Genomic DNA, 27,690 nt, shown 5'->3' with positions numbered 1-27,690 from the left:
ACTTATGCTGGCTTCAATGCAACATAATGTGATTCATCAAGTTGTGCACTTCATTGCTACCATGGACTGAATTGATCAGCTGCTATCAGTTCGCAACAGAGCAGTCGCTCATGAACGCAATTTTAACTGCCAAAGCGCATTGAATATGAAGCTTTTGTGCTCATTTGAATTGCAGCAGCAGCAGCAGAGCAGACAATGAAATGGAGCCCAGCAAAATAGCCAATCATGGTAAGCAACGCATATGGACTTTGTCCATTTTGCTTTTGCTTTGTTTCTCTACTCTGTGTGTCTTTCTTTGTTGGTACACAATGTTGGTCGCGCACTTCATTCTCGCCAAGCCTAAGTCAATGCATATTGTCCTTTGGCAAAACGAAACCAGCATAAAGCCCCTGCCAGCATATTCGAGCAGTACCTGTGTTACTATAGCTGTTGCTACTTTTAATTTCAATGACATTTTTGTTTGCTTCTCTCTCTCTTTGAGTGCGAGTGCTTGACACGAAGCCTTTCAAGGGTGGTTGGCACCATAAAACTGCAAGCAATTGCTCAAAGTGAAATGACAAACACATTGATGGCTTGAAACAGGAACTGAAGAGTGTGCTGAACGCAACTTAAGTTAACTAGAGTACAATTTAAACTACGAGCTGAGCTTAGCTATAATATTTATTGCCTAAAATAAATTAAGTTTATCTAAGCCAAGTTTTATAGTCAATTGCATTACTTCAGCGTTGTCAAGTGTTTGCACGCTCAGAGACACAAGTGTGCTCATTGCTCATTGGCTTTTAGTCATGTTAGTTTTATGCTGTTTATTTACGACACAAATTGCATTTGTAGATGACAACAAGCAAGCGTTTGCTCGTGCCAACAAGATTAAATTACACATACGCCCCGTGCGTCGTGGCAGGGACAAGTTGTGTAAAGTTATTGTTATTGTTTTGTTAGTTTTTGTTGCTTCGGCATTTAGTTAATTAAGTTTTACAACAGCTTGGCCAACGCCTGGCACACGCCCTACATAAACCTTGGCACTTCCCACTCCAGACAAACAAGCGCACGCCCACACGCCCACATGCCCACTTGAGCAGCTCGTTTAATTAGTTTTTAATTATTTTTCAGTTCAACTTTATTTAGATTTTTTTTGTACCACGCTCTTGAGCGTTGGGCAGCGAGAGAGAGAGAGAGAGAGAGAGCACGGGTCTGAGTATTTGTTTTGAGTTTAGTTAATTTTATTTGTGTTTGCTATGGCCGTAGAGCAACAAACGCCCACACAACGCTTTGTTCATTAAGCCATTATATCTACACGCTTGTTAAGCTGCAGTGTTGTTGACCACCCCCCCCCCCCCCCAACCCTTCAACATTTCATGCGCTTGGGGCTAACTGGCAAAGTTCTCTGAAAAGCCCATTTGCCTAATAGGCTAAACAGTCATCCAATGCAGCAGGCTCGACTCGACTGTAGTGTAATTAAGTTTTGTTTGTATATTTATAAATTTTAAGCATGCCATTTAGCAAATATTTTGACAAAGTTGCGCTGCTGCCAAAGTAACGCCAAATGCTGTGCTAATCACTGGTCCGGCGCAATTAGCTGCAACGCTTTTGGGCGCTGATAGTGACTGCCAAAAATGTGTGCATGCTATGCTGGCCGAAACTAATTTAGGCCCTGGGATCGTTGATTGAAATAGTCGAGCGCATATTGCAATCTGCTGCATGTTTAAGCGTGTCTGCGAAAATTGGCTGTTGACTGGACTGTGAGCTGAACCAAGTGCTCAGCAAACATTTATACGCTACGTTGGCAGTGCCATAAACCACCGCAAAACAATAAAATTCGCAATAAACCAAATGGAAAGCGGCACCAGCAATGTAAATCTGCATGCAGCTGAGCAATGCCTGCAAGCAAGCCCCAAACAAAGCAATTGCAAACGAGCAACAATAAAAACAACAACAGCAGCAACAACAACAAAAACAAAAGCACAAAATTGCAAGGAATATGTAAATTTAAGCTAGTGCACTAATAGTAATACACTATATTGTTTTCATATATTGCACATTGCCCATAAAGCTAGCAAGTCTTGATTGGCATTTTATTAAGCTAATCTATGGATTTGGTTATGTTCAAATTGGCTACAGCTGTTGCTAAGCCAAGTAGCCCAATGTTGGTTAGGGCTTTAAGCAAACCAAACCATAACGAAACAAAGCGAATCGTTTTTCATAACTTAAATTGCAGCATGCAGCAAGTGCGACTGACTGGAAAATCAACACAAAGCGCCAACTCAACACCAACAAAAAAAACTCGAGTTGACTTTGATCACATACAAACACACACACACACATGGGCAAATGCAAATACAACAGTAACTGTGGCTGAAGTAAAATAATTAGAAATAACGCTTCGGGTGCATTTTGAACCTTTACATTTTAAATGTTTTAAACGCTTCTAAAATAATGTAAAAAAAATTCCTTAATTGCTAGCCATAGGATCTTTAAAACTGGAAATATTACTGAGCTAATGCTGCTCATAATATTCGTTTGTGGCTTTTCTTCACTGTCCTGCTTTTCCTCATTTTGTAGCTTCTCTGCGTCTTTCTGCTTATCTTCATTTACTTGCTTATCCTGTTGTTTTGGTTGTGCTTCATTTAGTTGCTTATGCTCATTTACTGGCTTTGCTTCAGGAGCTTTACGCTGCTTGCTGCTTTGACTTGGACACGTATCGTCTATATTATTTAATATGCATCAGTTAAATGTATATATATGTACTAAAATATTTAACTCTTACCTGCAGTTACAGTTATTGCCAATGCAATCAACAGCAATAATTTCAGCGTAGAGTATCCCATGACGTTTAACAAGCAACTGTTCTGATTTTCCAACTAATACACATTTTTCTATAGAATTGTTTACAACAAACCTAAAGCTAATTGGTCATAGTCAGGGATAACAAAACGCTAGGTCGAACTCAAAAATCAAAAGCAAAATAACACAATAATAAGTAAAGTTTTTAATTTGCTGGCATTTTTTTGTTCAATATTAAAAAGCCGCTTAAGCAATTTTATTTAGCATTTTAATAGCTGCATTGCATATATAAAAATATATAACCAATGGCAGTTTTTTAACATGTAAATACAAGTACTGTAAATAAACTGAAAAAGCATTAATTTCTGTTTGATGCAGCTTTAAAATAATCTGATATATATTAAATAAAAAGCTTAATTGGCAGCACATGTCGTAATTCGACTTAAAATAAGGCTTTTAGTGCCATGCTTGAAGTTCAATTATTGTTTTTATATATATGCCTTAAGTTGCCAATAGCATGACTAATTCAGCAGCATAGAATACTTAAGCACATCTGGTTGGAAGTAAAATGTATAAATTAGTCAAGCTGCTTTATTAGTCTTAAAGTAACGCTCATAATACATATAACTTTATATAAACTGATCGATTGTGCGCTGACTGTCACTTTGTCAAATTATTTAATTGAAATAGGGCTACATATTGATATAAATTCAAATTCATTTATTTAATTACTGATTCCCAACATTGGGCAATTCTTAGAAAAATCAACGTTAGAACTGTAAAATATTAAAGACTAAAATATTTTGTAGCCAATTTGCAAGCCAACACTTTCCACAGCATATGCAATTTTCCATTGGTATTTACTTTATTTTATATATTGGTTCCTTAGGCTTTGTGTAAGTCAATTTAAAATCCTGTTAGCTTGTTTTGATCCACAACAAAAGGACATTAACAATGGGTTTCAATTTAGATAAGTTCAACGTTTGTTGGCCACCTGTAGTAAAGGGCTTTGAGGCCTTTGCATTGTGTATTAAACGTCGAGAGCCCAGTGCTAGCTTGTTGGTTGGGTTATATTTATCTATTGGCTGTGTTGTGGGCTCTTTTATTTGTTAAAAGGTTAAGCCAGTTGGCTTTAAGTCGCTTGGCTCTAAGAGATTCAAGATTTCATTTCGTGCTATGATTGCAATTGTCCTCAGTCATTTATTACAAATTGGTTTGCCAGCGCTGCAAAATTAAAGCCATAAAGTGCAGGCTGTTGGTGCCAGCAAGTGCAGGAAGTTGTTAGTTGGCAAAATGTTCAACAGCAGCAACAACAACAACAACAACAACAACAGCAGCAAGAGTAGTCCAACATTCAGTTGAAATTGAAGTGCTTGTTGTCACAGTTGTTGGTATTGTTGCTGCTCTGTGCTTGACGCCGTGTGCAATTATCACCTAGACTTCTACGTTCACAGCAGCACTAGCAACAACAACAACAACAGCAACTACAGCATTATGTGCTCGAAATGTAAATGTCATTTGTGTGCCAAGCAGGAGCAGCAGCAGCAACAACAACTGCAAGAGCTGATAGCAAGTGTTGCACATTTGAAAAATGTGCTACAACTGAAGTGCCAGCAGCCAACCCAACGCTGCCACAGGCCCCAGAGCAGCCCGAGCAAAGCAGCACACTAGAGCAGCAAAGTCAACCAAATGGTCTCTCTCGCTCTCAGCCTCTCCGCCTCTGATGCTGCCGCATTGTATGAATAAATGTTAAAACACAATCGAGAGCCGTAAATTCCAAAGCAGTCGGCAGCTGAGCTGCAGGTGTGAGCTGAAAAAATAAAGGAAATAGCAATGTGAACAAAGGAGCGCTCTACTTAGCCTAGCCTAGCCAGCGAAACAATGCACGTGGCCCAAGGCGCCAGTCTAATTGGTATAATAAAATGTCATAAAAGGAAAGAGCATTACAAATGGTCCACAGCCCAGCAGGCAGCAAGTGAGAGAGCGTGGAGCTAAAGCTGCTGATAGATTTTAAAGGTGCATCGAATTGAAAGGACTGCCCAGGCACAGATTACGTCAGGCAAATAAATGCGCTTTAATTTTTCATTCTTTGGCATTTCTAACCATAACTTAAAGTTCTATGCACACTAGTTTTCAAACCTTAAATATTTGGACTAAAATTTCCAATTACAATTGCCTGCCCCCATTTGCCTTGCCTGAATGTTTTATATCGATGGATATCAATCGTCAATGGCAACAATGCGCGCTGGCTGCCACAATCAACAAAATTAGTTTCAGTTCGAGGCAAATGACGCTGGCAGTTCGAGTCGACAGCAGCCCACATAACAAACTGCGCTTTGAGCTTGCTGTTAACGTTATCTCTCTACAAAAAGACGCTGGGGCCAATGGCAGCAACGTCTGAGCTGCTTTGTCCCCCGCCCCTTACCGCTGGGCGTGAAAAGTAATGCGTTGGCGTCTGATTTTGATGGCTGCCTGGCATTGCTTTTGATCTCTGCAAACGCCTGATAAATGATAAGATGCCAAGTAACGGCAATGGCAACAAAAATAAAAAAGTATAGAAAATGGCGCCGCAGGTGTGTGGCCGCCAAGCGAGAGCGAGAGAAATGTTGCTAGTTGAAGGGCCAAGTTTTAATCAAAAGTGAACACAAAAAACTGCACTAAGCTAAGTTAGGGAAAAAAAATGTAGCAAAGCCAGCCACAAGGCAAATAATTACAAAATGTTAATAATGTTGCATTTATTATGCACGCTGTGTAGCTGCCAATTAACGGCTAAATGTTGCATGAACTGCGCCTGTCTGTCTGTCAGCGCTTGTACGCTTTGAATAATGCCTGTCTATAGCAGATTTTTTTCAGGTAGATAGACTGCAATACAGTAAATATGGCAGGTATACGATAAATTGTTGACCTGGCTTGTTTGCTTTAACCTTTTATTGTTGCTGCTATAGTAGATAAGCCTTATAAGCCTGTGCAAAAAAACACATCACTCATACGCCACGAGTGCATGCTGAGCTCACAATCAATATATTTCATTGGCTAGCTTATGCAGTTTACAATTTATTTCATACCATTCTGCGCATAAAAATATAAACACAAGCTTTTGTATATTGCACAATTAAATAAAAAATAATATTTTTACTACATCAACTGTCCTGTGTAATATTCAATTAAAAATCTTGTTTATTTTTTTGAACACAACAAACAAATTTTTTATGCAATTTATCTGTTTATCCATATTATCCGTTTTATGACGCTCCTTAGCCGCTTTTGTTTTGCTTTTCTTTTCAGTTAAGCTTATTGCAGTGCATTTCCATTTGGTGCTCTGTCATTCTTTTTTTCCGCTTTAGCTTTTTGTTGCGCCATTTCTGTGTTCCCTCGCTTGCAATGGATGATGATGTTGATGATGATTTTTGGATTGCAGGCCAGAGCTGCAGCTACAGTTCCAACTACAACTTCTGTTTTACATGCACACACACACACACACACGTATATATATTTGCATTTTTTTCACAGCAACGTCTACGTAGCATGGCCCCGCTTCCTTTACAGGCGTGGCTGGTTTTAATTTCGTTTTGTTGGCATTTTGTGGGTATTTTTTCGGCTTTGATGACAGCGTTGCAAAATTGCAGCTTGCCGTTTTCTTTTTAATTTGGTTTTTGTATTTTTTACTGCGTTGCTGCATTTCAATTGAATTGTCAGCGTTTTACTGAAGTGTATACGTCTGTAGTTGGCTTCTTAAATTTTCAGGCATTAAATTTAGAGTGAACTTACCTAACTGGAATTTGATTTCTCTAGAAATTTATATTGTAATTCATTGTAAGCTGCTGCCATGAGCTCAATAAATTAAAAGCTTAAATCAGCTTAAATTTTCATAAATGCCCAATAACAATTTGATAATGAAACATTTTGTAAAATATTCTATTACAGCTGCTGTTGCCAGTTTGGTCAATATTGACCCAAAATTATTTAGCAATTCACTTGCAGCATTCACCTGTGTGTGTGTGTGTTTGGAATTTTTTGATTATCATATGACAACTGCAATTAGGAAATAAATGCGCTTAATTTGCTTTTTGGTTGTGCATTGCCCGAGGCTCTGATGCACTAAATTCGCCGCGCATTTCACGCGTAATTAATTTATAATTGTTTGTCATATGTGTGGGTGGGTGTGTGTGTGTCTGTTTGCTAGTTGTTTATACAAGTTAAATTGGCAATCGAAAGTTGGCACTTACAGCAATATAATTAATGTTTACTTGCTGATAGTCGCTGTCAGCTGTCAGCCAAGTAAGCAAGGCAAGCCGGGCGAGCTGCTGCTGTCCAAGTTTGCCACAACTTTCAAGCAATTGAACTTAAACTTTTGTTCGTAGTGAGAGCAAGTGAGAACGCGCTGGCTCAGATACTCCAAATGGCAGTGCAGCTGTCAAATGCTATAAACTCAAAATCGACAGCAAGCAAACGTTCAAATCTTTCTATTAGGCAACTTGCCACAGCGAGGATATAAATCCGACAGCCAAAATCCATTGGGCTAGAAATGAATGCAACACGAGCAGAGCTTAAGCCAAACTAATGTACAACGGTGCCAAATTGTCTGTCACACAGCTTCACATGTTCTGCCATTAAATAGATAAGGCCAGTAGCAAAATAAATAAGTTAGCAAAGCTGACTAACAGCTACGCTGCCGAACGCGTTGCTTGAACAGTGAAACAGAAGTGAAGACAGTCACAGTGTCGTCTATTGTTATTATGACTGCAATGCTGCGTATACGCAATACGAATTCAAAGTCAAAGTACTAGACTTAAGTGCAATGCTATTTAATAGCCAAGCTGCTGTCAAATTGTTTTAGAAGCAACTAAAAGTAGCTAACCAAATGAAGCTAATTAGGTTACTTTGAACAATTTAGCTGGCATCAAGACATTGACAGGCAAACACTCGCACACACACACACACACACAGAGAGAGAGGCAAGAAAGCATGCCAGAGCAACGGGAGCTAGGCAGGCATCACATCAATGGCAGTTGGCTGCTTGTAGTTTGCAAATTTGATTAGCAGCTAATTAATTTCATTAATTGAGACCAGCTTGCAAGCAAAGTTTAGTTCACAAAACTGAACTGAACTGTCGACAGCTGTGTGCGGAAATTGCCAGAAATTGACAGCTTAAAGCTGTCAGGAGCGCACAATATCCTGGCCCATGTGTAAATAATTTGCTGTTGCACGTGCGATATGTAAACCCAAATAAATGTTTATTATTCACTCATTTATTTGTTGATAATTTTCACACAAACCACAAAGCTAACACAAAGCTGACGCATTCGCTTTTTGTAGCTGACGCTGCCCTAATATGTCTGCGGTAACGGTATTTGTTTTTATCCTTTTTTTTATTTGGTGCGGCTAGCAATTGACCAAACAACAGAATTGCAACTACAACGCGCAGCCAGCAGCAACTAACGCAAAAAAATGGCTGCAACATATATAAGCGCGCATGTGTGTGTGTGTGTGCGAAGAATATTGCCAGCAGTAAACGAATAAACGACAAAACTGTAAATTTGTATTCGATTTTGCAATGTGCCACAAACTGTTGCCAAGTGAATAAGCCAGAGACAGCGACAGGTCGGAGTTTGACCATGCTGTCCATCCCTCGCAGAGTTATAGTTACTATATTTGCAACATAGACAGACACACACACACACACACAGCATAGTGTGTGCAGTCGCTCTGACACAGCGCATTTGAAAATTGATCACCGGAACATCCGTACGCAGACCGGAAATGCGTCAATGCAATTGAAACTGCATTTCGTGCTATGTTTTGTATACTACTCGCAACTCTCGCTCACTCACTCTCTCTCTCGCACTTTTGCATGCAACATGCATTTGTGATTTATCTGTTTGTGTGTGTGTGTGAGTGTGGCATAGCATGAATAACTGCTTTGCATCTAACACTTGCCTCAAATTTTAGCTAGCACACGTTGCAGCTGCTGCTTTAACTGAACGTGTCTGTTGCATTGCTCAGACTATAAATAATCCAATGTTAACTTATTTATTGCAACTGTATATATTTCGATTTGTTAAGTTTTAGTGTCAAACTTGTATTAATAATAATGATAGCTTATATTCTAATGAATATAGAAATACTGCCGATTAAAATGCATAATAAATAACTATGAGTAATTGTCTTAATTTTATCTTCAAAGTGTACTTATAATTAAACTGCAATTATTTTGGTGATTGCTTAGCTTTGGCTTGCATATAGTTAAAAATAAGGCTTTGATGTAAATGTCTGTTTATCAATTGATTATATATAAATGTAAGAGGTTCGTGTCGTTTCGAAGAAAATGTTGGTTGAATAAAGAAAGAAAAAAATTGAATTGCTAGAGTGCAATCTAAAAATTAAACATCTAAAAATTACACATTATTTTTTAATTGATTGTTATTCTAAACATCAATAATTAAAAATAGTTTACGCTTCAGCCTGTTAATTGATATTTAACAGCTATGCCTTATGCCATTTATAAAGACTAAGCTGTAAGCTTGAAGTTGCAACAACATTTATTTGAATTTCAAAACCAATTTGCAGCAGCTTACAAACCTGTAGCATCTTCAACAATTGTATTAAAATTTCTTTGCACTTGCCTGCAGTTCGACAGACAATCGTTTAATTATGCAACACATTGAGCAACTGTTGTTGTTGTTGCTGTTTTTGTTGCAATTGCACGCAGTAGCGGCGGCGGCGGCTGCTGTAAGCTTAACGCAGTCAGTCGATGTCTCCAGGCGGCGCTCGTGCTCGGTGCTGGTACAAAGAGAAAAGGTAAATAACATTGCGGACTTGCCGCTGCATGCTGCTTGTGCCAGCGATTTGCGACTACTTGCCAAAGTTAGCAGTAAAGAAGCGTCTCAGATTTATTTCAATGCGTCGAGCGCCCCGAGCACTGTGCCAAGACTTTGAGCAGCAGCCAAGACAAAGGCCAAACAATGCTTGTCAGTGGAGTGAGGAGCGGCGACTGCAACAACTTGGGCAGCAACTAAACTGTGTCAGTTGCAACAGTCAGTCGCTAGTAGTGCTGGCATTTGTTGCTAGGCAAAGACTGAGCGCTAAAGCAAAACATATAATAAGTTAAGTGTTTGTGTGGCAAAAAGTAAAGCAAAGAAAGCAAGAGTAAATGCCAAGGGCTGACAGAGAGAGAGAGAGAGAGAGAGAGAGAGAGAGAGAGAGAGAGAGAGAGAGAGAGAGAGATAGAGTGAGTGCAACAGCAGCAGGCGGATATTTATGTTATTTTCTTCAAGTGGTTGCAAGTATTTCGTAAAGTAATATGCAAAGGCAACTCTAGCAGCTAAAGCCGAGCTATTTATTTAGTCGAAAAATGTGTTTAAAGCTGTCTGTCTGTCTCTCTGTCCCTAGTTGCCGCAAAGCTGTGCGGCATGAAGCTTATTTGACAACTACTAAGTAAAGTTGGACTGCACTCACTTTATCGCGTTACTTGTTGTGCAGTGTGATTAGCATTGAATAGCAGAGTAAACAGCTTTTCTAATTGAACTGCCTGCCATGTTATTACAATAGAAACCAGACACACCACACACCCACTACAAAGCCTAAGCACACATGTTGCCGTATTTACAGATCTATTTAAACTCTAGTATGTCGCTGCTAATTGCAGCTACACAAAGTAGCAACAAATGCTGTGTGTGAAATTGAATTTCAATTATATTTGTTCTGAAATTGCTAATGAAGGGGTCATGGGCTTTCTCTCTCACAGGCTTTAACACAACATTGAAAGCGATGCTTTCACTTTGTGTTTGGATTCGCATATTTACATATTAAACGGCTGGAGTAGGCGTTTGCCTATTTAATGTCCAAACTGCGCCTGCAAACAATTCTCACACTCTGATTGCCTTTAGCTGTAATTTTTATTATGCGCAACGAAATTAAAAATTAAAATTTCTGCTCGTCTCACAGCTGCATGGAATGTGGGTAGCTGATCTTTCAGCAGCTATAGTTATGCATGGGTAGCCCCCCAGTTCACGAATCTTAACTACAGTAAACAACAAGCGGCAGAGCAGGCAGAGGCTGAACAACGACAACAACAACAACAGCATATCCCCTTGAGCTCAGCGCAATTTGCGAGCCGCAAAATGCCTTAGGTAATCACTTGCCGCAAATTGTTGTTGTTTTTGTTATTGTTGTTGTTGTTGTTGTTATTATTGTGCTATTGTGCCAGCGAAAGAGCCGCAAAACGTAAATTCAAGTTCAACTTGAATGCTACAGAGCTCGACTTTAACTTTTTGGTATCATTATTGTGCATTATATGGGATATTGACAAAGAAACTTTTTGGCTGGAAAATAGCAAAAGAAAAGGCAGGCACAAGAAATGGAAATCCGCCTGCGAATGCCACTTGAGAATTTAATAAAAATAAAAGGCAGAGAGCAGGAAAGAGGGCCAAGGGCCGACAGCAGCAGCACCATCAGCGGCGAGAGTGAGGCAGTCTGAACGAACGAATGGTAACTCGAATTGTTGTGCACAAGTGCCGGTTAAATTTTTTAGGCAAAATGCGTGCTCTCTGCCCTCAACCGCCCCTGCTCGTCTGTCGCTTGCTGCCTCCTGCCTGCCGCATTGTCAGTAAAAAGGAAATACTTGGCAGCGCAAAAATAAATCAGCTGGGGCGTAGGCACTTGAGTTGATTTATAGCCACAGCAAAGCGTAGCAAAACGAACCCAATGGGACAGGTAAGACCCACACACACACACACACACACATACGTCGTGTATGCTGGCAGACTTTGCATAATACAAAGCCAAATTGCTTGAGCTAAGCTCTGGAGACAACGCTCAGTACAACAGCAATTGACAGCAAGAAATTTTTTTTTCTAAAATTGTTGAGTTTGAAGTTTGAGCCAAAAAGCCTGCAAAACGAATCTCAAAACACTGCGACAGCTGCACTTCATCAGTTAGTCAGTCAGTCAGTGAGTCAGTAAGTCAGTGTGACAGTTTGGAAAGCGCTTGAACAAACAATTGACGCCGCATTGCAACAAAATCTTCAAAGTGCCTATATTAGAGCTGCCACACGTAGAGCACTCAGCAACTCACTTGCTGCTTTATGTTGTGAAGTACAGAGCGCAATTTTAATTAGAGAAGCCATTTAAAAGCGAAATTAATTTTCAATGCTGGCCAACTTGGCTTGCAAGCTGTCGGCACGTGGCTGTAAGCTGACACGGAAACGAAATCAAAATATCGCAGGCTATAGCATTGGCATGCAGCGCATTGAATACGCTTTCTGAAATTATTTTGCTTAAAGGGTGAAAAATTTAATTACGCTCGCCGAAAATTGTTTGCGTAGTCTTGTAATTTAATGTGAGGTAAAATATTTATGGCAGCAATTACAGTTTAATGTGAGAGCCTAAGCATAGCAATCAACATATTTTGAAGGTGAAGAGTTTATAGTGCATTGCTTAAGCTTGAAGCAGCATGTTTTGTCAGGATCAGGGAGCACCTTTGACACAGCCTGTGGGGAATGTAAAAGAAACAAAAAACGAAGAAATTTCATTAGTCTAATGTGTTGCATGTCGCATCAACATCAACGTCAGGCCGTAGTGTAACAAGCAAATGTGAAAATCCCAAACAAGCTGATGCAGCTGCCCAGGACATCCACAGAGAGCTGCCACCAAGCAACAGGACACATACACACACACACATGTGTCTGGCTGTGTTGTCAACTGCACAACTGCAACATGCCCAGCGCCCTTTTTCCGCACTTGACAGTCATGCATCTTCGTCATTTCATAATACTTGTCGGGCCATGCAATGCAAACTGGCTGTCTAAGCTTCCTGCCTGCCTGCGCTCCACTGCGCTCCTTTGCCTTCTGCCTTGACTGATGCATTGTTAGGCACTACATTTGAATACACACATCATTTGTAATCGAATGAAAAATAAGGCACTCGAGCAAATAAAACTTGCACTCTACACAAGCAGACTAATTATATATGCATGCAGCAGCTACAGCATGGGCGTAGTTAGCATATAATTTAGGGGCTGTGTCAGCTCAGCATATGAGTTAAAATTTAATCTACAATAACTCTGCTCTTTGCTTACAGCTCTTTAATTATTTTTCTTTTCTACGCCCTGCAAAGTATGCAATAGCAATTTTATAGTTTATAAATTCACTTTATGTATTTGCAATTGATTGTAAATTCTACAGCATATTAAAGTTTTAAGCTCAAGCTTTCAAGCATATCAAATTTAATCTCTCAGCAAGTTTTTTTCTGTTTGGCTTTTACAAAATCTTATCGGCTTTGAGCACAACAATCTCAATTGTCGAAGCAACAACAACAACAACAAACTTGTTGTTACTACGGCACGTGGGTGCAGCACCTGTGCTAGGAATGAATATTTTTTCATCAGACTCTGCCTCTGTAGCCGGCCAAGAGGTTCAATTAGCCGCTGCTCACTGACCAGGAAATTCATGGCCACTTAAATGCTATAAAATAGACCAAACAGCCGGCACTAAAATTCAAAAGTTGCGCCACGCTACAAAGCTTTACGTTTATGCTACTCGCCCACTAGTGAGTCCAGTACATACACATAGATAATATAGAGCACACACCTTGTGCACTCTTGTAGCAACCAATTTTTATTTTTTGGGTCACTCGTAAAAGTCAAAAAGTTTTCATAAAAGTTTATACCTTTTATTTTTTTTTTTTGTTGTGGGGCTAGCTGGCGGTAAATCTGTTTTTACGATGCATAAATTAAAAATTTACAATTAAAAGGGTTATGAAATTTTCTACGAAGGTTTTTGGGAAAAACAAAATTACTTGCTCAAGCAAAAAACGCTGCACGCTGTAGCGTATGCGCAATCTTTGTAAAGCGTTGGCAGCATATTAAATGCAAAGTTATGCGAGCTGTACACTTGTTATTGTATAATATAAATGTCTATTTATAACACAATTGCATGCAATTAAAAAATATTAATTTATTATTTGCGGCCGCCAGTCAACTGTTAATTATCAAGTGTTGTGGCATATTGAGGCAAATGATATTATGCATGTAATTGTTATGTGTATAAAAAATAAATAAGTGCGACATATTTCTAAAATTGACTTAGCTGTGAATAGCAAATATAAAATTGAAGTATGTTGAGCCACTAGAGCAGCTTAGTATACTTAATTTTTCTAAGAATTTTAGCTTGCTAGCTAATTATGTTTAATAAGCCTGGATAAGCTCCTTTTATTTATATTTATTTTTGTTTATTATTGCATTGTTTTTAATTATTTATTTGTTGTTATTGCAAATGTGTGAAGCATTAATATTGATGCTATTTATTTATTAACAAGAGCGTTGAATGCAACGGCAACGGCAACGGCAACGGGTTTATTAATATCCAATGTAAGAGCATGAAGGCTGCGCATGAATTGTTCGTAAATAAGCAAACGAGCTGCAGCACATTAAAACGCATTAAATGTCAAATAAATGAAATAATAAAATATGCATTAATGGCGATAATCAGACTGCTTTGCAGCTTAAATTGCAATGTTGAGGCTTATGTTTTAATAAAATAATGTTAAGCAGCAAGTGATATAAACGCTAGCGTTTATTTGTGTATTTATTTATTTAAATGCATGTCCTTAGCAGCTACAAGAGTTCTCAACGTTGTTGTGACTGACGAACTGACAGACTGACAGTCGAATCGTATGCACGCCCCCAGAGCAATAAAAATCAATTTTCTTAGCCAGACATGCAAATAGCAGAGCAATGACAACGGCGACAACACTATTGACTGGGAGGAGGACAGCGCGGTGAAATTAAGAGACACATGCCTGATAGCAAAGCAGCGCGAGCAGTCAGGCGCAAAGCTATAGCAACAACGACAGCAACAGCAGCAGCGACAACTTTGACAGAGTTCAACAGCTAGGAATGCAATGCAAATAGCTCTAAATGCATTTGACGATGCTGTGATTTGATTTCGATATACCGCTATCTCTCTCTCTATCTCGCTCTCTCTTTCGTTCGCTAGCACCAGTGCACACTTCTCATGCTCGTGTTGACTTTCAATTTCTGTTTGCGCGCAGTTTTCTGATTATAATTCCAATGTTGACGACGCAATGTTGGCGCCAGCGAACGCATTTGCTTGCTCTTGCCATTTTTCAATTCTTTTTTTTTTGTTTTCTTGTGTGCACAATTTCGATTTGAAGTTGTCGAAAATGCTTTTGCTGACAATTTCCCGTTGTCCTTGAAAGTCAAAAGTGCGCTCTCAGTTGATTGCTTGGCTATGGCACGAGGCTCGAGTTGATTGCGCTGTCCAACAAAACTAGAACTAAGTGCGGCAACGCGGCGTATGCGTGTTGTCTGGCTGTATTGTGTTGTTTACGTTCTAGCTGCGTCACATCTTTATGCATATTGTGTGTTTCACCTGCAGCGACAAATACAACAACGACAAATGGTAGAGCGACAAGATTTTGTTAATTTCCAGCAATGTGCACGCAATAAAGCAGCGCAGTCAACGGCGGCGGCAGCAGCACGTGCGAATTTAAGTTGCAAGTTACAACGACAACGTGTGGCAAGCACACACACACATACACATACAGCTAGTTAGCTCATGTCAGCGTAAATTTTAGCTACCTGATGCCGCATACAAACTAAAAGTACACGCCGAAGGGAGCAGAGCGAGACTCATAGCAAATTCGCATTTGCCAAGGCTCGTGGCAACGCATTTTGTGGTTTATTTTAGCGCTTGCGAGTGCAATAAAAAGATATACCTAAGCGTAAAGGAAGTTGCGGCAAGTTTTCGGCGTTGCATAATCAGCGTCGTCGCGAGTCGCGACTGCGCGGCAATGACAACAGACACCGACAACATTTATCATATGAAATGCACGTGCCTGGCGTTTGCCAAGCGCTGCTTCCGTGCCAACATGAGCTCGATGCTCGATAAGTACGCCAGCACTACGGCCATGTGATATAGTAAGCGTACGATATATATATATATATATATATATGCAGTAACACGTACGCGAGGTGCGCCTAATGAGTTTCATGTTGGCCCAGCTTTAATTTAGGCGCACAGCTCGCAGCTAAGTCTATTTAACATATAAGTTAGCATATAGAGATAGAGAGATACAGTTGCATGTAAGTTAAGTGCGGCTTATATTTCAATAAATTAAGCTCAGTGCTAGTTAGCTGCAACTTAACATGTGTGTGTGTGTGTGTATGCATGTGTGATTGTGTGTGTGTACTTCAGTAATTCTTAAGTTGTTTTGTTGCGCTTACTCTGACTGCCTTGCGCAAATTGTTGCAAGCGATGAGATGCGGTGAAGCAAGCAAATGCTGCATAAACTTTGATGAACACATGCACACACACACACACACACACACACACGCACACACAAATTGCATTTTGCTGTCATGAAAGTTTCTGCACCTTGAACCAAATACGTTGCAAGTGGCTGACGCTTCTGATGGCTGCAGCAGCAGTTGTGTTGTTTGAGCTGCTTAAGTGCCATGCATTGAGTTGTTTTCCTTGTCTTCCTTTTGTTGTTGCGTCCCTGCCGCCGCCGCTGACTAAACTCTGTTGAATTTTCCTTTGCTTGTTGAGGGAAAATCGATGCCACGAGCGCATTGTTTTTCCAGCCGCACTTCAACTTGAAAATGTTTTGATAAACTAGCTCGCTCGAGCTATGCAAAGCAGCAAACACTGCAGCAGCAGCAGCAGCAGAGTAAAGAAGCATATAAAAACGCAGAGCACCATCAAGAGCAGCAGCAGCAAGACAAACTTTAAGCCAAATGCCACGCAGCTGCAACAATAGCAGTTGTCAGCAGCAACTGAAAATAAAAACACAGAATCAAATAAATAGACTAAGCTGCTGAGGCATTGGCAAAAAACTTCTGCCCACTGCGAACAAACGAAATGAAAATTGCTAAAACAATTGTCAATGCGTCAATTGAAATGGATTTAGTTGTGCAAACAACAACTGACAACTGTCGAAAGTTGTTACACAAACTTGTATACAATTTTATATGAGTGACAACTTGAGAGAAAAAAACTGAAACCAAAATAAAATAAAAGCGAGCTCAGCTTGAACAAATTTATAAACTGTAAGCATTTTGCATGATGAAGCTGCAACTTTGCATTTGGTTGTGCAACTGTCTTGGTAAGTGGCCGCTTGTACCTTAAGCTAAGCCTGCAGCTAACTCCAAAACAACAACCACAACAGTGTTGCAGCTAAACGGCCATTGCCTTAGAGCGCCACCACCCACTGTTGACACAGCCCCGTCAGTCAGCGCACACCACATGTGGCAGCAGCCCGCTGACGCTGACGCTGACGCAAGCGCCTGCCATCGACCAGCGATTGAAGCAGCAGCAGCAGCAGCAACAACAGCAACTGACTGCCATGTGGCGCCACACAATAAAGGATACGCAACAACTGCCAGTCCACCCGCTGAGTATGTGGCCAACTATGTCTATCAGTGCGCCACCAAGCGCGCAACAGCTTCATCTAAGCGCAACATAAGCAAATGCAACGTGAATACGCAGACAACGAAGAAAGTAGCGCAAGTTGTGCAACAAATATCAGCAAACAATTCTTAGCCATAGTCGTTAGCTAAGCCAGACATATATATTTATATAATTTAGCATTCAAAATATATTTTAGCTCGTATTGAATGCGCGAGCAACAAACAAGTCATGCTACAAATATTAGCGAAGAATTCTTAGCCATAATAGACGAATAAGTCAAGCGTTTATATTTGTATAATTTATAATTGGGAAATATATTTTATATTGTAATAATTTAAATATAAAAAAACATTTTACTTGAATTTGCGTATAACGTAGAAAATAACAGCGAACAATTCTGCGCCATAGCTAATGTATACGTAAGTTAAATATATTTGTATAATTTATAATTTAATAGATTGCTCATTTATTAATAGAGTGACATAAGTCTAAAAACAGGGGACACTTGAAAACTTAAAAGTGACTCGAGCGACATATTTTAGTTTAGTTTATAGATTAGTTTTATTAATAACTGCAACATATAGTTATAGCCAAGTTTCATTCTTAATTAAGTTGCTGCTTGCATACAGCTCATCCTTTTTCTTTTGCAGGCTACTCATGTGACGTGGCTCTTAATGGACACCAGAGCATCATCAAAATGGCCGCCTAATGAACTGAGTTTGTGCTTAGCGTGTCGACAGCTGCTCGCATGAGCTTCGCATAACGCGCATATTTCAATTAGACAGGCTAATAAAACATAAAACATGGCGGTTAGGCATACAGGCCGCCGGCATTTAAATTGCGTTGCCAGTCAGCCACATTATGAGTGTGGGGCCAGAGCTAGTCTAGTCGCGCTTTTTTGAAATATTAGCAGCAGTAGCAGCGTAAAATGTGGCAAAACACATTCATCGGGTCTTAGAAAAGCGCAACATATTTAGCTTTGAGAGCAGAGAGCCCAACCAACAAACGCAATTGAAAGCAAGAGTGAGCCAAATGGGCGAATTGGATGAAAGCAAACGAGAGAAGCGAATAAAGTAACACATTTTTTGAATTGTTTGTCGAGCTGAATGAATGGCGCAACACACAACTGTGTGGCAGTGTGAATGAATAGAAAATTTTTTGCAAATGTATGTGTGTATGTGTGTGTGTGCGTGCGTGCGTTTGCACTGCTATGGCTTTTGGCTTTAGCTTAATTAAAACTTTCGCGTGCGCGTAATGTGCGCAAAGCAGTTGGAAAATTAACAAAATTGCCAGAGCGCACGCGGTTAAATGCGAAAATTCGCTGCAGCAGCAGAATCCTATGCAACTCTATGCAGCAGCATTGAAATTGCGTTTTAATGCATGACGAGCTATTAGTCTAAGCATTTTCCATATGCTGCCATACCTCAAAAGTAGGCAACACTTTTCGTAAATGACAACTAAGCTTAATGCACACACAACAGTTTGTGGCTTGTTATGTGACACACACACACACACACAAGTGTCTTGCGCTAAAAGCAGCAGCAGCCACTGACAGACGCACAAAAAATTTATTTGTCTGACAGTTTTTGTTTATGCAACAACACACTGCATTTGCTTGTGGCAAGAAAATTGCAGCTTTTAGCAAGAAATAGAAATATTTTTGAATTTGCTAACTTTTGGCATCGACTGTGATTTGTGATTTTAAAATACGCATTTGTAGCTATCTCACTTTTGCAAGTGGTAAATCTTTTGATTTGGGCGAGCCTATCTAGTTGCTTAATTAAACTCAATTTCTCATATGAAATAAATTACAGCAACTGCTGCAATGTCAGCCCTAAGCTGACTCTTGGCTCAAACAAAATGCTTCGACATGCACAGCTGGACAGATTGCATAGCATTTTAATTATGTTTTTACATTTTTCCGGCCTTTTGCTTTGTTAGCCAAATTGTTGTTGCTCGGGCGCTTTCAATTTTAAATACATTTTGTTGCTGAAAACCAAAAATAGTTGCAGCTGCCATTTATCTTGATAAACCACAAGAGAAGTCATAAAGTAAAGTTCGAATTCGTTGCTTTGTGTCGGTGTGTGTGTGTGTAAAAGTAAAATAATAATAAAGAAAGCATATTAAAAAAGTTCAGTACGTAGAGCTCACTGACAAGGATTTATTTTCTTAATCCAAATAATGTCAAAAAGCCACAAACAAGCGACAGCCGCATAAAACAACTTAGCAAATGAGCGCCACACACACATATACACACACACACACAATCGCATTCACACATACGTACGTACGTACAGCGCAAAACCGAAGAAAAATGTTATTTATTGTTATTACGAAAATAAATAAGGCAGCAACAACGAGCAGCGTAGCATGGGGCGTCAGGCAGTGTGCCACGCCCATTAAGTGGGAATGCAGCAAACAGAAATGTGGCAAAAATAAAAGCGTAGAAATTAAACAACTGACCAAACTGGCAAATAAACCCCAAAAAGAAAAACATCAGTACGGAGAGCGAGAAATGGCAACGGCAGCCATTTTATATGCCATTACAGTGTAAATAAGGTATTGTTTGTATGTGTGTGTATCCTTGTGTGTGTACAAACTGTGCCAGTTACATTTACTTAATAATCCAGCGCCCAATGTGTGGGCATCTTTATAGGTCAGCAGCCAGGGAAGCCATTTAATGACATTATGACTCCAACTGACCATAAACAGACCAGAACTTAATCAATGAACTGCAATAAAATTGGCCCGCTGCTTATTTATTGGCGTTAATTTTGGTAACACACACACAGACAGAGACACATCAAGCTGTGACACTTGAAACCGCAAATGCCTGTAGCTATTGCAATTAACTCTTGGCTTGTATTATGCTGTGTACTTAATTTGGTTACTTTGGTTAGTGCACATGCAGCTCATTTCTTCGAAAACTGAGTTATTGATTTTAAACTGCTTGACTTATTACTGAGCGTAGCTGAGCCTTAAAGTTGAAATCAGTTGACAAATAGTTTAGGGCTTTCGAACTCGTACAGTGCGCTCGATTGCTAGTCAAGCTGGCCAAATTGCAATTTATCTGGCCAAACAGCTTGGCCAGAGAGCCACAGGCCAGGTTATCAAGCTGAGGCCTTGGTCAAGTGTGAGTAATTGCGGCAGCTAGATAACTGCAAAAACCTGAGCTCTCCATTGCGAACTGCTCGGCTGCTGCTGCAGCTATGGCCAATGAAATTTCCATGAGAGAAGTGCCCAGATTCCATGGATACTCTAAAAATAGACGAGAAATGGGTTTTCGTTGTGTGCTATTTTTGCACCACTGCTTATTGTTGTTGTTTCACTTGCTATTGCTAATACTGCGCATATACAGCTGAAGTGGGAGTGGAGTGGAGTGGGAATGGCAGTGGCGAAGGCAACAGAGCGGCAGAGCAGCCAGCGGGCGACTGTTGAGGTCAGCTACAGTTGACTAAACATTTTAATTTCGCTTAAGTGTATGTATATGCCGCTGAGTGTGTGTGAGCAGTCAGAAGTCAATGGTTTTTTGGACATATGGCGTATACTTGATATTGGCTTGACGCGTTGCGTGCGAAATGATTTCATTAGCAGCGCACACATCTCGCTCGCTCGCCCAATCGATAAACTTATCAAGACTTGTGCAAACAATAAACTTTTTAATCATGCCACTTGCCACATGCCACACGCCACAAGCCACGCGCCTCACGCCTGCTTGCGAAGACACAATGGCATAATTAGCTGTAAGCACTGCCAGCTTATTTGCGCTCATAATGGCCGGCATTAAGTTATAATTGAAAACTGATATTTTGCTATTCTAATTTATGCTACAGTGAACTGTCGCCTGGACAGAAGAAGTCAAAAGCAAAGTGCACGACCTAAGGGACGGCGTCAATGACATGACAACAGAAATACAATTTCATTTCAACAATAAAAAAAATGCAGTGGCAGGCAGCGAGGCAAGACAAACGCCAAAATGAGAGCAAACTAAATCAAGCTGCAGGGCAAAGGCGCAAAACGGGGCCAAGGGGCTTAGCTGCTAGACTAGACGCCAGCTCGCTGCCACATAATGAAAAGCTAACAAAGCGTTCTTTTAGGCATTATAGCTGCTACTGCTCAGTCGTCGAGCGTGTTGGAGTGTGCCCCTGATAAGCAGCAAGCTCACATATGTGTGTGTGTGCGTGTGTGTTTGTGTATGCTGCGCAGCTGCTAAGTTCAAAGTACGCGCACAAAATTAAAACGGATTAGTCTAGGGACATGGAGCCCAGTCAGTCAGTCAGCCAGCCATAGCTCAGTATGTCCATGATAGTGCAAAAGGAATAGACCTACAATTGCATTAACTTGGGTTGGCCATGAAATGAGCAAAAGCATAAAATTATTTGCTCAGCGTTTATTGAAAACTTATTGAAGGCAGAACAAACAAGGCAATTCAATTGTTTCAAATAATTGTAACAAATATTGTAAAACACAAGCTTAAACGCAAATAGCTTTTTATAATTAACTCATTTGTTAAACTTGCAGTGCAAAGAAATTCGCGCTAGCAGCGTATCTAGAAATTATTTCTAGCATTTGAAAGCAGCAATAATAACAAGCAATTGCCGCAAGACATTTAAGAGCAGAGCAAAGAGCGCGCAGAGCATACTTTTCGGCGCTGCACAAAAGCTCGCTCAGCAAGCTCTGATGCTCTCACTGCGGATGCTGAGCGTTTGAATGTTATGCACAACTCACTCAAATCATATCCATGCGCTCTCGCTCTCTCAGCTAAGCATTAAGTTGAGTTTGCAGCAGCAGCAGTAGCAACAACAACTTTGTCGCATAGGCATTGAGTGGCCATTGAGTCAAGTGTTCGCACTTGATTTGTCGCTACTACTTGCTGAATGCCTGGCTGCCTCAGGTCCTTGTGCCATAGCGTGTGCTACTCTTTACTGCTTTGTTATGTTTTCGTTAGCGAGCTGAGCTGTGCCCAAAATATTGCCTCGAACAATTTTGCTTCGATTGGGGTTTGCCCGCTATGTGTTTGCCTTTTCTTTTTTGTCGCCACTTCATTTCGGCACACACACTTTCCATTTTTGCTTCGCTTTGTTTTTATCTTGGCAACATTACTCTGCCTGCTGCCTGCTGCCTGCTGCGCCTTGGATTTCAACGTATACACTGCTCGCACTGCTTATCTGTGCTTTTTATTGAACAGCATTTTCATTGTTTGATTTTTGTCAACGCTGCTTGCCATGGCCGTTGCCCTTTTCTTTTTTTTTTTGTATTTATTCGAATCATTTTGCTATCGACTAGAAGTCCTTTATTGTTGCTGTTGTTGCTTGTTTAGCTGGTCGCTTCATCTTACTTACATAAGTGGCCCTGCTGAGGAAACTGAAACTCTGCAGCAGCAGCAGCTGCAAAAGCTCTGCCATTTATTTCAGCATTTTACTTGTTTGGCTGGCTTACTTGTATTTTTTGTTTCATATTGCTTTAGCATTGTTTATTTTTCGGTTAGTTGGTCTTTTAATCGTCTTTGTCTGCGATAATGTTGCTGTTGCTGTTGTAACTTTTGTCCGCACACTCAGTTTCAATTAGTTAAGCATTGTCATTGATCTATTTATTTCAACTTAGTAAGCGCTTAAATAATTGCAGCAAAGTGTGCGCCTAACCAATAACAATTATTCAAATCACTTAATGCCCCAACAACTTATTTCAAATATTTTTTTTACTAATCTGTGTAATTAATCACTTTAGCTGGCGCTATTGATACGCTAATTAGTTGCGATAATTTATCACATGCGCACACATGCGCGTTCAAAGTACGTGTCGCTGACTAATAAGAATGCTGCTGCTGCAGTAGCAAAAATTGCTACTTAATTACACGGCATTGGCATCCGCAATCCCCCCCTTGCCATGCTTAGCAAGCCATGCATCTTGCTTGCAGCAGGAGCAGCAGCAACATCAATGTCGCAAGTGCTGCAGCGTGGAAACTTCCATTTTACTGGCATTGCCTCAGGTAACTTTACAATTAACTACTAATTGCTCATACGCGACGTTGCCTGCCAACACTAGCAACAACAGTCTATGAGCTCAGCCCTGCTCTGTGTTCTCTCCCCTATGCTGCTCACTCGCCTTTATCAAATATTGTAATGGCTTTTCATTGCACCTTGGTTTTTGCTTTTGCTGTTGCTGTTGCTTTTGCTTTTGCTTTAGCTCTGCTCGTAATTATCCGCGTTGTCACCCAGCTAGCTGTTGTCCTTGTGCTTTCGCCAGGTATTTACTGAATTAAGTTTTAAATTTTTATTAAATGTTTTGCGCATTTTTGTGCGCTTACGTTCTGCCCCAAACTGCGCTGCGCTGCGGCTGTTGTTGCTGCTGCTGCTGCTTATGTGAAGGCTACTGTAATTAGTTTTTAATTGCTTTTCAGTTTGCAACTATGCGACCTCAGTGCTGTAAATAGCAATAGCAGCAGCCCCTTTTGCGGACTGGCCCACTTGCCACACACTACTTATGTACTTGCCACTTTCCATTTACCACTTCAATATTTTCCGTTTTTTTTTCGCTCGCTCGTAAGCGCAGCTGTGCCACGTGCAAAAGTCAATCAGCAATCGAGCCTGCCGGCGACAGTGGCATATTTAAATATGACCAGTGCCAACACACAGCAAAAAAAGAGAGAAAGTAATCACAAAAAGTTTTCCAATAAATCTATGAACATAATGAAAAGGCCAATGCGTAGTGGGAGCCCATAAAAGCCACGGCTCTTATCGATGTCAAAGTGAATATTACAGTTTGCAGTTTTCAGCTGTGAAATATTTATGAGCACACACACGACTGCGCTATACACTTTAATGGCTGGCAGCAGCGCTTAGCATTGTTTATATAAAGCTCACTTTACATTTATTTATTTACACCTTTCTTGTTTCGCTTTGGCGTGGCTTCAATTTAAAAATAGCTGCAGCCAATTGAAGATTTTCCGTCACGTTGCTGTCACTTAGCTTATGCAAATGTCGAACACATGTCGAAGGCACAAGCCATTGCCAAACAAAATGAAAAATTTATGAAAACATAAATGTAACAACAGACACACACACATATACGCTGGAAATGTATATTATGCAGCTGATTGTGAGTGTATTTGTGTGTGTGTCACGCTTGATTGAAATGAAAAAATGTGCGCTCAACTTTTGGGCGCGAGAAACTTTTGAAAACATTTTGCTCAAATGACGATTGTGTGCCAAAATATTTTACATGCCACAAACATATTTGTGTGTCACACAGCAGCTGCTGTTGGGTTGCTTTGCCAAATCACTCATACGCAACGCTGAGCCGTAGCGCAAGCGTCGATTGCAAGCAGAGCATCGACAAATTGGTTATCGAAACAGTTGAAGCACAATAAATTGCGCACAGGTGCATAGCATTGAAATAAATGATGCAAGCAGTTGCTGCTAAGTATCTCAGCCATGAATTAATGTCTACCGCAGGCCAAGATAAATTGCAATATAAATTAAAGCATAATACGCAAACACATCAAGCCAAAAATAAAGCGTACACAAGAGCAGCGCTGAAATAATAATAACAAACAATTACTTGCATACAAAATAAGCATAAAAAGCGTCTTTATTTTTGGCACAAAACCATTCAATTGTTTATCAATTAAGCATAATATAAGTTTAAAATAAAATTCTGTTTAATAAAAAGTTTTGCTTAAAAAGTTTTGAGCTTTACATGGAATTTATAAGCCAGCAAGATATTTGACACGCATGTATGTGTGTGTGTGTGTGTTGAGGGCATGTTAAATTTCTTGTATTTTTATTAATTTTTAATGCTGCACACGCAGTAGCGTCGCCTGCTACGAAAATTTTTCATTGCTTGCATCTAATTTTAAACATTTCTCAAACTCAATTACAACTGAGGACGGCACAGACAGCAGGACAGACCGTCAGGTAGCGAAGTAATTGCTTGCAAATGAGCAGGAGAGCGCGTCTCAGTCTCAGTGCGTAGAAGCTTTTCGTTTGGCGCTGGCTGCGCGTCTCACATTACGCAGGCTAATGAAATCAACAAAGGCAACGACAGCAAGTTGCGTGGCTCAAGTTGAAGTTGTATGCGCCTTTAAATTAGCAGCAACTGCTGCTGCAATTATGCGAGCGGCAGCTGCTTTTTTCGCCTTTTTTTGGGTGAGACTAACTTTGTATGTAAATGACATGAACTCAAGACAAAGAATGCTGGTAAAAGCCACAGGTTGACAAACATGGCGCAATCAAAGTCAGAGCCAGAGTCAGAGTCAAAGTCGGGCGCGCGATTCGAGTGACACGCCGGAAATGGCGAAGCGGCAAGTTGCCAAGCTAAAATGGCTGTTTGTTTGCTTCCGGTGTTTGCGAACAACGCAAACACATTACGCACCACCCAAGCCACTACAGACAGTCAGTCAGTCAGTCAGTCAGTCAGTCCTATGTAAAGTTACTGCCATCATGCCAATGTGGCTTGCTGGCAGGTAAAAGCCACAGCTTGGCTGCGAGTCAACGACAAGCGGCGTACGCAAACAAAGCGCTTAGTTCATATTAATAATTCATAAAAATTTATGCGAAATAGACAACGTCTGCATCACAGCTGCCCCATCATAGCAGCAACGACTGTTGGCTGTTTAAATAACAAAACATACACGAAGCTTAGCAACAACAATGCTGCATAAATAAGAGAATTCTTATTACTCAGCATAAGCAGCTTGTGGCAAATAGTTGTAAAAATATGACAATAGCTGCAGCGTGTGTATAACGTATACGTCAAGTAATTCAAATTGCTGTAATTAAAGCATTTGAAGTGTACGCATTTATGTTTGCTTATTTTATTTTGAGCTGCTTTGAGTGTAATGAATCAATTTGGCAAGCGGCTTAGGCATAATATTAAATTGGTTTTCATTTCCTAAGCTCAGCCTTTTTTTCTGGCTCACTTGAAAACAATTTTCTATTCAGCTGCGCAATATGCTGAACATAGCAACCCTCGGTTTACACTCAATACAGACAGGCAACTTTTTTTTGATATATAATTAATTTAGTGTAAATTCAAAATGAGGATTAGCTGCAGGACTGCTGCAATTCGTTTACGGATTTGCTTGAAGCGACTCATACGCAATGGCTTCGTTATGGGCGAGGCCGAGGGCTTGCGGCTGCTGAAGCGACATCGCACAAAAATCAAGCACTGGATGCATCCGCTGGCTGCGTGCGCGCTGATTGCAGTTGTGCTGCTGTTTATCTACTATGAGATGATGTTTATACTGCCCGAGCTGCTGGACGCAGCGGGATTGAGCTACAAGCTGCACTGGCTGCTGCCCATTTTCTTTGGCTTCAATATATTTGGCAACATGCTGAGCTGCCACCTGCGGCACTCCAAGTTTGTGCCACAGCAGCAGCAGCAGTTGGAACCAGCAGCTGCAGCCTTGTGGCATTTATGCACGCACTGTCAAGTGCTGGTGCCGCCCAGGGCGTGGCACTGCCGCTTGTGCAACTGCTGCATACTAAAGCGCGATCATCATTGCGTCTTCACCGGCTCCTGCATTGGTCACAACAATCAACGCTACTTCCTGGCGCTGCTGTTTCATTTATCCGCCAGCAGCTTAGTCTGTCTGATCTACAATGTGCTGCATATCATTCACCATCCCATGTGGCAGAATAGCCAAGTGAATGCTGTGGCCATGGCCTCGACGCTTGTGGGCATGCCCTTTGATGTGGAGACCAGCACGGAGTGGCTTGTGGTCAACAGCAGTGTCATCAAGCTCAACATAGCTGCGTTAACTCTCGCCGGCGTGCACTTTACTATGCAAAATCTTTTCATCTGGCGTGGCGCCACCATGTTCACCATGCGGGATCGCAGCTATAGCCTGGGGCCACTTCGCAATTTTCGTCTAGTGCTGGGCCGGCGCATGTTCTGGGTGCTGCTATCGCCAACAATTTCCAGTCCGCTGCCGCACGATGGCACCAAATGGCAGCTGGCGAGCAAGCAGCTAGAGATAGCTTAACACACACACATATGTATATTTAATTTGCGCACGTATATTTAATGCATTCAACAAAATTGAGTTTTTCACATCATTTAATCCTACTATGGCTCTCTCTACTGCCTGTGCTAATTACCCGGATTAGCAGTTGACCGTAGTTATGTGTCCGGGGTGGGGCAATAGACGTTTTGCTTGTTTCTCATACGCGTCAACACATTATCTGACGTTAAAGCTTAATGCATGAGTTGCGTAGCTAAATTAATTAAAATTTATTTACTTTCAATGAAATTTATTTTTGTTTAAGGCATAGACAATAAATTCATCTACATAAAATTAGTTCAAGCTTCCGCTCGCTGTTTCTGGCTCTGTTTATTGTTTGGCCTCACTCACTGCCTGGACCTTTGGCCACCTTTTGTCGCCGGCAGAAACACTTGTCAAACGTCAGAAAAACCTCCCAAAAATCGGTTGAAAAATGACAAGAGCAGCGCGTTGGGAGCGGATGCGGGTGCAGAATTA

General features: G+C 40.6%; 3 protein-coding genes across 3 annotated transcripts; 2 read left to right on the top strand and 1 right to left on the bottom strand.

Moving 5' to 3' along the window:
• Positions 1-2,387: 2,387 nt before the first annotated feature.
• Positions 2,388-2,845, bottom strand: LOC108602716 (maker216). The gene is made up of 2 exons (XM_017990871.1): positions 2,765-2,845; positions 2,388-2,702 (listed from the first exon to the last, which is right to left on the bottom strand). Exons 1-2 carry the CDS (start codon positions 2,823-2,825, stop codon positions 2,416-2,418), a joined length of 348 nt encoding a protein of 115 aa, XP_017846360.1. The 5' UTR covers positions 2,826-2,845; the 3' UTR covers positions 2,388-2,415.
• A 13,937-nt stretch (positions 2,846-16,782) lies between these two features.
• Positions 16,783-17,516, top strand: LOC108602611. The gene is made up of 2 exons (XM_017990748.2): positions 16,783-16,905; positions 16,969-17,516. The coding sequence occupies exons 1-2, from the start codon at positions 16,863-16,865 to the stop codon at positions 17,340-17,342; spliced, it is 417 nt and encodes a 138-aa protein (XP_017846237.1). The 5' UTR covers positions 16,783-16,862; the 3' UTR covers positions 17,343-17,516.
• An 8,680-nt stretch (positions 17,517-26,196) lies between these two features.
• LOC108602399 (probable palmitoyltransferase ZDHHC24) lies at positions 26,197-27,341 on the top strand. Its single transcript, XM_017990510.1, has one exon. The coding sequence runs from the start codon at positions 26,248-26,250 to the stop codon at positions 27,193-27,195; it is 948 nt and encodes a 315-aa protein (XP_017845999.1). The 5' UTR covers positions 26,197-26,247; the 3' UTR covers positions 27,196-27,341.
• Positions 27,342-27,690: the final 349 nt, after the last annotated feature.

This window comes from Drosophila busckii, chromosome 3R, assembly GCF_011750605.1.
Source record: "Drosophila busckii strain San Diego stock center, stock number 13000-0081.31 chromosome 3R, ASM1175060v1, whole genome shotgun sequence".
Lineage (NCBI taxonomy): Eukaryota > Metazoa > Arthropoda > Insecta > Diptera > Drosophilidae > Drosophila > Drosophila busckii.
The sequence above is the reverse complement of the archived record's forward strand: the minus strand, read 5'-3'. Positions and strand labels throughout refer to the sequence as shown.